Source organism: Choloepus didactylus, chromosome 7 (genome assembly GCF_015220235.1).
Source record: "Choloepus didactylus isolate mChoDid1 chromosome 7, mChoDid1.pri, whole genome shotgun sequence".
NCBI classification, from domain to species: domain Eukaryota; kingdom Metazoa; phylum Chordata; class Mammalia; order Pilosa; family Megalonychidae; genus Choloepus; species Choloepus didactylus.
Window position 1 is genome coordinate 55,033,744 of NC_051313.1, and position 14,930 is coordinate 55,048,673.

Sequence of the window (14,930 nt, forward strand, 5' to 3'; positions counted from 1 at the left end):
AACTCCAAATAGAATAAATTCAAACAAACCCACTCCAAGACATATTCTGATCAGACTGTCAAATACTGTAGAGAAGGAGCAAGTTCTGAAAGCAGCAAGAGAAAAGCAATTCACCACATACAAAGGAAACAACATAAGACTAAGTAATGACTACTCAGTGGCCACCATGGAGGCGAGAAGGCAGTGGCATGACATATTTAAAATTCTGAGAGAGAAAAATTTCCAACCAAGAATACTTTATCCAGCAAAACTCTCCTTCAAATTTGAGGGAGAGCTTAAATTTTTCACAGACAGACAAATGCTGAGAGAGTTTGCTAATAAAAGACCTGCCCTACTTCAGATACTAAAGCAAGCCCTACCGACAGAGAAACAAAGAAATGAAAGAGAGATATAGAGACTTTTAATAGACATACATGGAATATTACATCTCAGGTCACTGGGACACATGTTCTTCACTAGTGATCACGGATCTTTCTCCAGAATGGACTGTATGCGGGGACGTAAAAACAAGCCTCAATAAAATAAAAAATAAAAAAATGAATTTGTTCAAAGCACATTCTCTGACCACAGTGGAATACAAATAGAAGTCAATAACCATCAGAGACTTGGAGAATTCACAAACACCTGAAGGATAAAAATGAGGGGGAGATGAAAACATTCCCAGATAATCAAAAGCTGAGGGACTTCATCACCAGTAGATCAGTCCTAAGCAGGCTGAAAGGAAGGGACACTAAACAATTGACTGAAACCACATGAAGAAATAAAGATTTCCAGTAAAGATCACATGGTAAATATAAAGACCAATACTACTGTATTGTTGATTTATAACTCCAATATTTACTTCCTACAGGATCTAAAATACATAAACTGTAATGATAAATCGGTGGTTTTGGACTCAATGTAAAATATGTAATTCTTGACAAGAACTACATAAAGGTGGGGGAATGGAGGAGTATAGGAACACAGTTTACATGTCCTATTCAAGTTAAGTTGGTATCAAAGAAAAACAAGACTATAATAGATTTAAGATGTTAAATTTAAGCCCCATGGTAAACACAAAGAAAGTATCAGAGAATATGACCAAAGAGATGAAAAGTAGAGTAGGGGTTCCAAGAAGTGGGGGAAGGGGCAATAGGGAGTTAAGAAATGAGAGTAGGGTTTTTGTTTGGGGTGAAGGAAAACTTCTAGAAATGGATGGTTGGAAGGTGATAGCATTGCAACATTCTAAATGTGATTAATCCCACTAAGGGAATGCTAGGGAGGGGTGGAATAGGAAGATTTAGGCTATATATATCTTTCCACAATGAAAAAAAAAAATAAGACAGTCTAAATAGATGACAATTAAATGCAAAGGATGATCCTGGATGGGATCTGAGGTCGGAGGAGAGGAGGCTCAAAGGGACACAGATGGGACACAAGGAAAAAAAAAGAAGGGAATATGGAATGTAAGCTTTATATCAATGTTGAATTTCTTGAGCTTCTTAGCTGCGTTTAATGAGATTGCATAAAATAATGTTCTTGTCCATGGGAAAGGTATATGTGAATTATATTGTTTGTTCAAAGATAAGTGCAGCTTGCTCTCATATGTCCAGAGGACAGAGCAATAGATGATGGGTGTTAACGAGGGAGGGAGGGAGGGAGAGAGGGAGAGAAAGAAAGAGACAGTGGTGTGACAGTATCTTAAAGGTGATGGATCGGCATATTGGGGGAGGGGGTTGGGGTATGATGGAGTTCTATGTATGGGGTTTGTACTGTTTTTACAACTGTTCCTGTAAGATTGAACTTATTTTAAAATAAAATTTATTATTAAAAAAAAAAAAAAGTGGTTGGAGGAGCCAGAACCTTTGTGGGTTCTGTGGGGTCAGACTTAGGCAAGCACCTGAGGGGACTTATGGAAACCCAGGGGGCACTTGGGGCTGAGTGAATATGAGGAGACAAAGAAATAGCATACAATGAATTTTTCCAACTTCTCTCAACCCTGTTCTCTTTTCCTGATTTCCATTTCCAGTCTGTAAGAGTTTTATAATGTTCTGATTGCTATTATATAGTTTTATTTTATTACTAGTTGGGTTTTAATCTTATATCCATATCGCTCTAGTTTCCATGAACCTGATGCCTCTATTTAGGTCATTTCTAGGCTGTGGGTTTGATGTAATTGTATTTCTCTGTTTACTCTTTGGCTCATTACTTAGAGGACAGAATACTGCCCGGAGGGTTGGATCCCACTAGTTACTTGATTTCATTTGTTCCTTGGGTATTTATATGCTATTCTTTGCAGCTTGATTCCCACATAGGCGAAATTCACCAAATATTTAGATATAGAAGTATCTATCAAAGACCAATAGCTGATGAGAAAATTAGCATTTTTAAAGCCAATGCTGTAACTCTTAAAGGCTTTATAAACGAAATAAAAGAAGGAAACATTGGATTATGAATGTGATAGAATTTTTTTAAGTTAATGACTCAGTAGCTTTTTGTTGAATTTATACTTTATGCCAGACCCAGAACTGGATTTAAGAATACAGTGCTGAGCAAAAAAGTGTCTTGTCTGTGCTTTCTTGGAGTTCACTCGCTAGTCAGGATGGGATGGGGGGGTGGGTAAGAATAAAGGTATAAAACAGATAACTGCAGCATGACTGCTGATGAGAGAAGTACATGTTGAAATAAGACTGTAGAATGGGGAGGGGTTGGCTTGTTCAAGCAGTATAATAGGAAGGAAGAGAGAATTACTAGGGTGAAGGGGAATGGGGTAGTGGACAGTTAGGAGTGGCTATTAATCATTTAGCAAATTGACTGAACAGCTACTAATGGCAGGCACAGTTTTAGGTGTTGGGAATACAGTTGTAAATAACCCAGAAAAAACTCCTCTGAGAGGAAGATGTTGGCAGAGGAGTTGGAGAGACGTGGTCTATGGGAGTAATATTTAGGAGTTAAAATTGTCAGTTCTTGGTGATGGAATGAGTTATGGCTGAGAGAGAAAGAGGTTTCTTCCTTGCCTAATGAGATGGTTGGTGGTATAGCCACTGAGCACGGGAATGCTGGTGGTAGAGTAGCTTGGCAGGGTGGTGGTGTGGATGGGGGCAGAGGAGAATAATGAGTTTAATTTGGACAAGCTGAGTTTGAAGTGCCTTTGATATGTCACAGTAGAGATGCTAAATAAGCAGTTGGGTACATGAGGCTGGAATTCAGAAGTAAGGTTCAGGTCCTAGAAACACATTTGCAAGGTATCTGCATATAGGTAATAATTGCAGGAGTAGGTGGAGAGGAGATTGCCTGTGGCATGAGAAGGCCACAGACCAAATTTTTAAACCTTTTGTCAGAATCAGACTACTTTATATTGCTTTCAATTGGTACGTGAATTTCAATCTGAATGCCCATGTAAGTGAAAAAAAATCAAAACCAAAACTTGTTTTCACCCTTGCTCCATGCAGAGAGTATATCTGTAATAAAAGGTGATTTTCAGGCTTTACCATAGCAATTTTAGGTCTGGACAGGCTTATGATTTGTTCTAAGATTTCGGGTTTATTATTTAATAAGAGTAGGTATTTCCTACCACATGTTGAATCTGCAGTCAAACACCATTGTGAGAAATGTCAATGGCAGATAAGTAATGTGCCTGTGACCTCTTCAAAAAGGCTGATGAAATTAAATTGGTCTTCATTTTCCCCAGAAAGAGTTTCCAAGCAGGTGAAGATTTGGATTCTCAGCAGAACAATGGCCTGATGAATGTGAGCTAAAGAATAAGAAATAGAAATAGGAAACAAAGGGAGTATGAACAGAACTCGTCACCAAGGGGGCCCATCACCTCTTTTGCTTTTTGCATTTCCAGCAAAGTTCCAGAAGGTTAATCTTCTATTAGCCACTTAAAAAATACTATTTCCTAGTTTTTAATTGTAATTAATTTACTGTTCTATTAAACGCTGATCTTTCTTGCCACTTGAGTTTCAGTTTTAATTGTCATCAGAAGTCACTTAGAGTATCCTCCTCTGAAAGAGAGCCCTTGTTGACACATTTTAATTCTCCTTAGTATTTGTGGGGGAAAGTAACACAAATGCAAACAAACCCTCATGTTTAATAATCTAATTTAAAAATGTCCATGGAAGGACTAAATGTTCCTTTGAACATTAGTGAGAAAATTCTTTTTTTTGTGGTGAATATTCTGGTTGGAATTAGAAATATATTAGGAATGGAACAGTGTTATAAATAGAACACTGCTCATGGTTCATATCTAAAATGTGCACACAAGCATTTTTTTTCCTTTTAGCGTTATTGCTTCTAGGTTTTAAGTCAGATACACCTTAAGGGAAAATAAATGAGATTTTGAAATAAGGGTGACTTTCTCTTTATAAAAATAATTTTAAATAAACTCTTCCCCCCACCTCTACCTCATTTATTCTACTGGATTATTGCATATTCTCTTTTGGTTAGTTTCTTCAAAGCTTCCTTTTACTCCATTTACAAATAAATTAAAGAAAAAAAGGATTCCAGAAAAATAACGTAGACATTCTACAGGAATATAAATCTATTTTTAGACTATTCTTTAACTGTAAAGCAGGTTGCCCAATAAAAGTGATGGCTTTTCTTTTAGTTTTTTTATGTTAAAAATATAGTGGAGTAGAAATTTGGACTGTTTGTGAGTGAAATTTCCAGTTCCTTATTTCTGGTTCTACCTTCCTCATAACAGAACTCAGGAGTATATTGGGGGTATATTTACCTCTATCCTGGTGTGTTCTTTTGTCTGCTGTCATGGGTTGAATTGTGTCCCCCAAAAGATGACATATTCAAGTCCTAACCACAAGCCCTCTGAATGTGACCTTATTTGGGGATAGGGTCTTTAATAAAAATATTTACTGGTTAAGTTGAGGCCAGACTTGATGAGTATGACTGCTGCCCTGATACAAAGGGGAGAATTGGACAGATGCAGACAGGCACAGGGGAGAATGCCATGTGACTAATGAGGTAGGGTTTGAAGCCCAAGGATTGACAGCAGAAGCCAGGACGAGGGAAAGGAAGGCTTCTCCCCTAGAGATTTCCTATTTCTAGCCTCAGAACTGTGAGACAATACATTTCCATTGTTTTAAGCCACCTAGTTTGGGATATTTTGTTATGGCAGCCTAGGAAATTTAAGGCATCCACCATTCCCTTTTTCTAATTCATATATCTAGGTATATAGTAAGAACCTAATTACAGGCAAAGAATATAGTATAGGTGTGATATCTCTTCTCTCTCTTCTGTTTCTCAGAGAAAATCATTTTCAACTGAGAGTTCTAAACCAAGACAAACAATTAATTAGCACAGCAGAAAGGAGGATTTCCAGGATGATAGTAAACGGATGTTCTAGACTTGCATCTGTGCAACAAACCTGGAAAGTAGCAGTCCAGGGTGGGACAGAAAGACAAAAGGTATGACTCCAAGATAAAAATACAGTTGCTAAATTTGACCTTTCAAAATATAATACTGCAAGGTATAAAAATTTATCTGATGGGTCAGGTAGAAAAATTATTTGTAGTTACATAAAAAAATTGAAAATAAAAAGATAAGTAAATTATTAATACTAGGAAACTTCGAATTTGTACAAGGGAAGCTATTATACTCTTGGCTTATCAGTGAATAATATTTACATAAATACATTAATGTTAACATTAACTTCTGCTCTAATTTAAAAATTTCAAATAAAGATATTGGTAGTATGAGGGGAGGATAAATAAGCTGGAAGATGCTATGATAGCTAAATCCTCATCTTTTCTAACAGGAAATCAGTAGTTAATTTATAAAATTGAAAAGTCATGGAATAGCCATTTCTTTATCTTATTTAGAAACAAAAAAGAATAAGTACTTTGAAAATGGCTACCTCTAAAAACAGTGATAATGTGGTGAAGGGTAGGGGTGGGGTTTTATTGTATATCATTTTAGAACTCACCTGATTATTTTAAAAATTATGTGCATATATAATATAAATAAATATTAAAGTGAGTAAAGAATAATGTCCTGCTCTCACAAAACATAGTGTTAATGAATTTAATTTAATTTACTAAAAATTTATTGGGCTGTGTATAAAGCCTGATATTCATAGGGGACTATGAGATTATTCAAATCAGTTTTTGCCTTCTAGGAGAACATAATCTTTTTAGAATAAAGCAAGTATCTAAATCACTATAGTGATAGATAAGATTAAGTGAAGAAGACCAAGAGAATATTATGACCTTCACTGACCTTTTCGGTCACTGAAGCCCTAGTTAATGTGACATTCCAGCATTATCCAAGCATAAAATTCTCTACTTATATCATTAACCTAATAGACCTGACCTTGTTTCTGTATATGGTATACAAAGAGAGAATCATAAATTCAATCACTTCTGCCATATATATATGTGTATGTATATATATGTATATACACTCATATACATACTAAAGTATCAGGAGTTTTACATGTGTACATACATATGGTATATATGTATATACATAAATATGGGAGCCCATAAACACACAGATATACACATATTCACATGTAAGTTTAAGTTTTTCTTACTTGGAAAATGTAGTAAGAGTTTCCAATAAATGCCAAATAAGTCTTTAAATGAGAATTAACATTAAGACCTTGTGTAAATATCACCAACCTAAACTAATTATCTACTACTATCATGCTGCCACTGTCCCAGTTCCTGTGGAAATATAAATGAGAAGCTTACAACTTTTATTTAATCTTATTTAAAATTCAGAGAAACTTCAGGTCACAGTAGCATTTGATGAGAAATCCTGAGAGGAAATAATCATTTGATGTAGTTACTGTGAGAATGCAAAAGCACTGCTTTGGTTATTATACTTCTCAGTAAGAGCAGGAAGAAGGCCAGAGAACACTTACATTCTGGTGAGCCAGGAGTACAATAAATGAAGAGCTCTCTACAGATAGATACTGGGGAAAAGGCATAATGTCTATTATCCTACGTTCCCTGATATCATAAATTCCATCTCTTTTCTTTAATATTTAACTACAAAATTGCATTTGTGTAATCCTATTGTAGACTTAATATATTAGGGAAATTGACCATTTTTATGTAACAGCCATTGAGAAACTGATTAGAAGCTTTATGTGCATGGGCTGGTCTTGGCATTGGGTGGACTTCAGTACAAGGTGACTGGGCACTGAGTTGGCATATTTCTTGGGGCACTGTGAAATGTTGGTATCTAGAGGTTTTTTTTCTTTCTCCTGTTTAATTACTGAAAAAGACTAGCCCTCAGTCTTCTGCATGGGTAGCAAATACCTGGCTCAGGCAATCTGGGAACAGCTCAGAGAAGGAGAATAGTTCCCATGTTGAATATGCAGACAACTCATCACTTAGTCCTCGTGTTTTCAGCTCTGCACGGTTATTCTCAAGATTGTTCCTATCAGGTACCATGGCACCACAGAACTGGGCTACTGGAATGGGGGTGTGTGCTTTCATGTAGTTGCTCAGAGGAGAGGAGGAGATCTGGGGAAGGGGATGTTCCAGGGGCTCTGTATATAGATTTTCAGTCATTTTTCCAGTTTTCAGCCCAACCCACACTTTCTGGGGTAACTGATATCTCCCAGTCTAGAGGCTCTCTGGGGAGTGGGCGTTTCACCTTTTCTCAGAATATTCCACTGGAAGAATTGAGGATAGAGTTCTCTATTCTACTCTTTTAAGTAGTTGCCATACCACTGTCTGCTTTGATCTTTTTTAAAGCTTTTGTAAAAATCCCTTATCTACTGATGTGTCTTTCAGTCCTACCTCTTATCCTTTTGGATTTAAACATTTTGTTAAACAATCTCTTTATGGTCATTTCAAATGTGATTTTGGGATGAAATGTCTATAGTCAGTCTGTCCTGTTTTATCAGAAGTCTAGGAACCATTTTTTTTTTTTTATCACTGTCTATCTAGTGTGCCTGGCATATAGTAGATTCTTAAATAAATATCTGATCAATCAATAATTTAATGAATTCAATTAGAATTTTTGTAATAATGGGAGTCTTTGATGGCTGAAAAAATATTATCCATATGTATGCATCTATGACAACCTAAAAACATCTTTTAAGTTATGGTTTTGTTTTTGGCTCCATTCCATTTTATGTTTTCTTCCCTCAAGCATATTCAGGAAAGCTAAATGTTTTGTATTACTTCAGGGTAGATATATGCTTGTTTACTTGGTGAAGCACAATTACAGCTCTAATATTAGCTTTAAAGTACATTTGTTTATTTATTATTTTTCTCTAGAGGTAGACATATTGAGGCTGATTTTTGTAGCAAGCACAGTCTTTTAATTGTATGATATTTAGGGTAGTTTTAAAGAGACTGATAGTGATTAAGGGGTAAAGCCTTCTAACTACTACTACCCATTCACCTTGACCCTTTTGTGGTTACTGAAGTTTGAGATACACTGGCATAGTGTGGCCTTTTATCCAAGAGTGCTTTGCATTTTAAAGTGAATACTCGAGGACAGCTAAAATCCAGTAGATACAAAGAAATTTAGCTCTCAAGGTGAGAGCAAGTAGGAAAGTTGATATTTTGAACAAAGAAATCAGTATTCTCTTTATTCATAAAGGTAGCTCTGGACAAGAGAGTGGAGATTGCAGAGAGAGTTAAGTATGATAGAAAGCTCAAGATTTACCCAAAGTGCCAGATCCTGGATCTCAAAAAATAGGATGTGTCCCCACTCCACACACCAAAAAATGAATACATGAACTTTTGGCAATTATCCCTAAAACCAATAACTAATTCTACATCAAAATAGTGAGTAAATTGCAAATTTGTTTTAAGCTTCTGGGTGTTAAAATTTTTCTAATCTTTAAGGATTTATTTAAGGAATCTACTCAGAAATTCACAGAGTTCTTTCTAACTAAAGGAGTTATTTCTTCATAAAAACCTACAGAAGCAAGAACCCACACCACAAAAGTAGATTAGTAAAGTAGTAGATTAGGAAAGCCCCTTCCAGAGAACTCTAGGGTTGCAGAAATTGGTAAGAATGGGTGGTAAGGGTAAGAGAAAGGTGATAAACTTTTTGCAGCAAGGTAACTAAATAACTTTCTAAGTTTTCTGGAAAAGATTCTTCATACCTGAATATTTTTCTAGTAGTCTCCTTCAGCATCCTCATCTGTATTATTTGGTTGACATCTTCTATAAATCTTGATAACACAAGTTAAGGTAGGTTTTAAAGGAGAAAATATCGAGGAGATTTAAGTATATATATATCAGAAAAGAAAGCATGGAAGTGAATGGGCTTAGAAGAGAAGAGAAAATATGTTAAAAAAATAAAGAGAGAGAGAGAGGGATTTAGAAAAAGAAAAGGAAAGAAATCTTGAAAATATGACCAAGACTTTACTTGTAATTCACTCTCCTGAATGGTCTCTCTAGTATGGTTGGTGGTGGAATTTCTGAAAAGAAAAGAGTTAAAGAAGAAAGTCAGGAAAATAGCTCAGACTTTCGTTGAAAATAACCTGGTACCTACTTAAGTAGAAGAATGTTAGAGTTAAAATATTGTAATTATCATGTGTTAAAAAGGAAACTGTAAGTTCAGGGTTCTTTACCAACCAGTTTCATGTTAATATAAAAATGGGATATCAGCTTCATCAAAGCTCTTTAGAAAAAAAAGTAGCCCTCTCAAGGGAACCAGATAATAGTGACTGCAGAAAGACCGCAATGCTACTGAAAAGAAAAAAGTTTATACGTTTTACCTTTGGGATGGAAATACATTTTGAGATTCTTTTCACTTTTACTTTATATGTGAAGGTTATAAAATTTTCATCAACATTGACTAAAATGAACAAAACAAAACAAAAAATAACATTTTAAGGTTGACCAGGCTAGAGACTTGTATTTTTAAAGGATTAAAAAGAGCAAAACTTGGTCCTTGGTGATGAAAGGTAAGAGGTCAAATGTTACTTGCGAAGTTCATTTCTCATTTCCTTTTTGTGTTTTGGGCTTGTTCTCAGGCAAAAGGACTCCTTTGGAAGATGGAACTCTTTGTCTGTTTTCCAGAGTGTGTTTCCCAGCCCATCAGTGGAACATGATACAGCTGCTCTGTGTTGAAATGCTTGAAGAACACCGGCATCTCTAACTGCGCCTTCCATCCTTCCAAAACCATGGTCTTCTCGGCAGCGTTGACTGCGTCCCATACTGGGCCACCCAACAAGACGTTCGTAGTGTATGAAAATACCTACATGAATATTACAGTCCCTCCACTATTCCAGCATCCTGGCATCGATCCACTTCTTAGATATACTTTTGAAACCATGACTCCCACTGGGATGAGTTCCTTGACAGTGAATAGCACAGCTGTGCCCTCAACACCAGCAGATTTTAAGAGCCTAAACTTGCCTCTCCAGATCATCCTTTCTGCTATAATGATATTTATTCTGTTTGTGTCTTTTTTTGGGAACTTGGTTGTTTGCCTCATGGTTTACCAAAAAGCGGCCATGCGATCTGCAATTAACATCCTCCTTGCTAGCCTGGCATTTGCAGACATGTTGCTTGCAGTGCTGAACATGCCTTTTGCCCTTGTCACTATTCTTACTATGAGATGGATTTTTGGGAAATTCTTCTGTAGGGTATCTGCTATGTTTTTCTGGCTGTTTGTGATAGAGGGCGTGGCCATCCTGCTTATTATTAGTATTGACAGGTTCCTTATTATAGTCCAGAGGCAGGATAAGCTAAATCCCTATAGGGCTAAGGTTCTGATTGCTGTTTCTTGGGCCACTTCCTTTTGTATAGCTTTTCCTTTGGCTGTAGGAAACCCTGACCTGCAGATACCTTCCCGAGCCCCGCAATGTGTCTTTGGGTACACAACCAGTCCTGGTTACCAGGCTTATGTGATCTTGATTTCTCTCATTTCTTTCTTCATACCCTTCCTGGTGATACTGTATTCATTTATGGGCATACTCAACACCCTTCGGCACAATGCTCTGAGGATCCATAGCTACCCTGAGGGTATATGCCTCAGCCAGGCCAGCAAACTGGGTCTCATGAGTCTACAGAGACCCTTCCAGATGAGCATTGACATGGGCTTTAAAACACGTGCCTTCACCACCATTTTGATCCTCTTTGCGGTCTTTATTGTCTGCTGGGCCCCATTCACCACTTACAGCCTTGTGGCAACGTTCAATCAGCACTTTTACTATAAGCACAACTTTTTTGAGATTAGCGCCTGGCTACTCTGGCTCTGCTACCTCAAGTCTGCCTTGAACCCACTGATTTACTACTGGAGGATTAAGAAATTTCATGATGCCTGCCTGGACATGATGCCTAAGTCCTTCAAGTTTTTGCCACGGCTTCCTGGTCACACAAAGAGACGAATACGCCCCAGTGCTGTCTACGTGTGTGGGGAACATCGGACGGTGGTGTGAATATTGGGACTGTTTGACATTTTGGCTGATGGTTGTTCTTTATCGACTTTGAATTTTCTTTTTATAGGGTTGGAATGTGTGTGTGCAGTGTGAAAGAAGAATGGTAATTAGTGTGTGAAAAAAGAACAGTAATCAGTTATAATTTTGTTACCAAGGATGCACAATAGGAAAATGACCACAAATGTTACCTCCAGGGTTCATGAGAAATCCTTTATTTAGAGTAGGAAGATGGATTTTGTTTTTTGATTGATTTTACTTTTGTAATAGGAATCAGGATTGTGCTTTTTTGAACCTGCAGTTGCACTGAACTAATTGTAGGATTTTTATGCTGCTAAAGTATTAGTTGAATTTATGAATCCTTTTTTTTTTTTTCCTGGAAGAAACTGCTGCTTTTTGCCATCATATTGGAGCCAAAACCTCATACATCTCAATAGATAAATATTTAGTTTTACTTAAAAAAATAATCCAAGGGGGTCAGTGACATTTTAAAGTTCATTAATATTTACTTTGGTGCACTTTAACAAATAATGTACAAACTAATTCAGTCAAGTTTTTCAGAATTGTTTTTCTACATGACATATTATGCTTTAGGAAACATAGGCATTATTATTTTTAGGAAGATAGTTTTTAAAAAATGCATGTACAGTTTTCATGGAAAGAACATAAAAATGTAGAAATTTTTCTAAGCACAATAGCAACTCTTTAGAGCAATAGGGCAAAAATGAGGCTGCAAAGCACCCTTGCAAATCTAAAAGGGGAATGTAGCAAGGAGGTGGCTGGTGCGGGCCATGGTGATTCTTTTCACTCAAGGATGCTCACTGAGTGTAGTGGGGGACAAGGGACAAGCATTTATTGGACACCTACCATGTGCCAAGCATTGTGCATCATTTTATTCTCACAGCATCCTGTGAGATAGGTATTATTTTTTCCCTTTTTACAGACGAAGAAAGCAAGTCTCAGAGAAGTTAAAATCCTGCCCACGATGATTGATGGAGCTGGGATCCAAAAATCTGTCAGATTCCTGAGACTGTGTGCTTTCTCTGTGCCGCACAGACACCTCATTCAAGTTTTGATATTTCATAGTCAAGGGAAGTTTGTGTGTCCTTTAACTTTTTTAAACTGAAATCTTCTTTTTATATAAAAATAGCTTCATTATTTTTATTTACCAAAAGAAATATGAAAGCATTTCAGAAGGTCTGGAAAATAGAAAAAATAAAATGTCTCACAACAGCACAGCCCTTTTAAAGTGGAACTTAAAAGTCTGGGGTAAATAAGGCTATCAGGAAATAGGGTGACTTTTTGATTCATGAAACAAGTGACTGACAATTATTGAGAAGTTCAGTCCAACAGTAAATAGGTCTTGGCCTTACAGCTCAGAAATGCTGGACAGTACAGCACTCTTGCCTGAAAAGTAGGGCTGGAGTTTGGAATATGCTCAGTGATATGGCTCTTTCTAACAAGGGATGTTAAGCCATGGTGTGAGCCCAGAGCAAGTTTTAATAGGGCAGGTCTGGGGTTTCAAATTATTTTTCTCTTACTGATTATCTGCCCTCGGTGCATCCAGGGTCTCTGGTCAGCTTCTCTTTGTAACCACTGGCACACTTTGTAAAAGAGCCCACAGGGATGGGGCCATGGACTAGGTAGGGCCATAAGAGCTTAAAGTGTAGCTTCTTGGCTACTTCACAGGCTAAATAGGTGAGTTCACCATGAATACCTTTCAGATTTATAGCATCTTTTCAGAATTTTAGTGCTTTGTGAGCCAATGGAAAAATGGGCCTCTTTTTCTCTAGTGGTAAAATCAGAGGGATGGATTAGATGAATCCCTGAGGTCCTGTCTGGCTCTAATGTGCTTTCCTCCATAGAAGAGGATAGATCTTTGAAGAGCCCAGCTGACTGCAGCACCACTCTTTGGTCTCCAGTATTACTTCTTTACGTTTTACTTCATTGACTGTTTCTCAAAACTGAATGTCACAGTATCAGCAGTTAGGATTTGGAGTATTGGTGACATCATGAAAGACCAGGAAAAACTTGCTCTTAAGGCAATTGTAATGGAGTTGGGACTCATTGTCTGGTTCAAGAATTCTTTTGAGACTCAAGCATATAAATCAGCCTGCTGTTTTGGGATCATCTTCAGATGATAGTTTCACCTACCTCTTTAATTTCTTATTTATATTATTCACAGGTACAATTGTTATTTTCCATAGGGACTTAACACCGTTGTATATACTAGTAGCAAGCACAATGAAATGTATCATGCTTTCCATTGTCAATATAAACTTAATTTCAAGCAGATACTAATTTGTATATTTGAAATTAGACTTTCTCTAAGGAAAGTCAGCTTAACTTGTATTCATCTTACATATTGGGGATAGATCTTGAGACTCCATTTGTGATTGAAACTGAAACGAGCTTTTTTGTTGTTCTTTATTTATAAGCATTGCTTAGGTACTTCTGTGCTGCTTAGTAGGCAGTGCATCATTTTGGTGAGAGCTCTGGACTATCTGCTGAGATGTGAAAGAAGACCATGAGGGGCCTTGCTGAGAATCCAGCAACAATGCCAACAGCAGTTTTTATTACACTGGATAATCTTGATCAGATGACAGTTTACAAAAGCATTTTGAACATTTTTATTATGTATACATTTTGAAAGCTTTGAAGAAATTACTATGGTGCACCTTTGATGCTTTAGGTGCAGAATCTTTGCTTGTTGCCTGCTTTTTCTCGAGGGAAAAAATACCACTACTAACTGTCACTGCTGACTGACGTAATCAGATTTTTTTTTTTTCCTGGCTAATAAGTAGGAAGCATGAAACAGATAATGAAATATTTGTGGTTAAACAAAAAAAGCCAAAAGAAATTCCAAATAGTTGGGAATAGTGAATTTTAAAAGTTTAATATGTGTAAATGTCCCCAGGGGTGCTTGTTAATAAATACAGATTCCTGGGCTCCCAGAGTGTTTTAGTTTCCTGGCTGCTAAAACAAATACCATACAACGAGTTGGCTTACTAACAGGAATTTATTGGCTCATGGTTTCAGAGGCCAGAAGGCTTGCTTCCTTCCAGAGTTGGTGTTTTCTGGCTGCCCAGCAATCCTTGGGATTCCTTGGCTTTTCTGTCACATGGCAATGCACATGGAGGCCTCTTCTTTCTCTTCTGGGTTCCTTTCACTTCCAGCTTGTGGCTGCTCCCGTGCTTCTCTCTCCAAATTTATTTTGTCTATAAAGGACTCCATAATCTGGTGTAAAGCCCAACCTAATTCAATTAGGCCACACCTTAACCGAAGTAACATCTTAACAAGATCCTTTATAAATGGGTCTACACCCACAGGTCTGGGGTTGGGACAGGAAATGCCCTTTATGGGGGACTGTAACTGTGTAACCAAATAAACCCCCTTTTATAAAGGCCGATCCATCTTTGGTGTTTTGCATTCCAGCAGCATTAGCAAACTAGAACAGTCCCCAATACAGAGTCTCTGTGGTTGAGCCAGGAATGCACATTTTTGTTGTTTTAAATACTCTCCCTGATTCTGGTTCAGGTAGTCCCTGGGACATGTGTCAGAAAATACCCTTGTAGTA

General features: G+C 37.1%; 1 protein-coding gene across 2 annotated transcripts in view; it reads left to right on the forward strand.

Moving 5' to 3' along the window:
* The window catches only part of GPR63 (G protein-coupled receptor 63), a 48,290-nt gene extending 36,563 nt beyond the window's left edge, over positions 1–11,727 (forward strand). Inside the window, exon 2 of one of the 2 annotated variants that reach the window (XM_037844595.1) lies at positions 9,947–11,727. In XM_037844595.1, the coding sequence (XP_037700523.1) occupies positions 10,097–11,356 (1,260 nt within the window). In that variant the 5' untranslated portion in view covers positions 9,947–10,096 and the 3' untranslated portion in view covers positions 11,357–11,727. The remainder of the gene's footprint in view (positions 1–9,946) is intronic. The other variant, XM_037844596.1, reaches the window with a different exon arrangement.
* Positions 11,728–14,930: the final 3,203 nt, after the last annotated feature.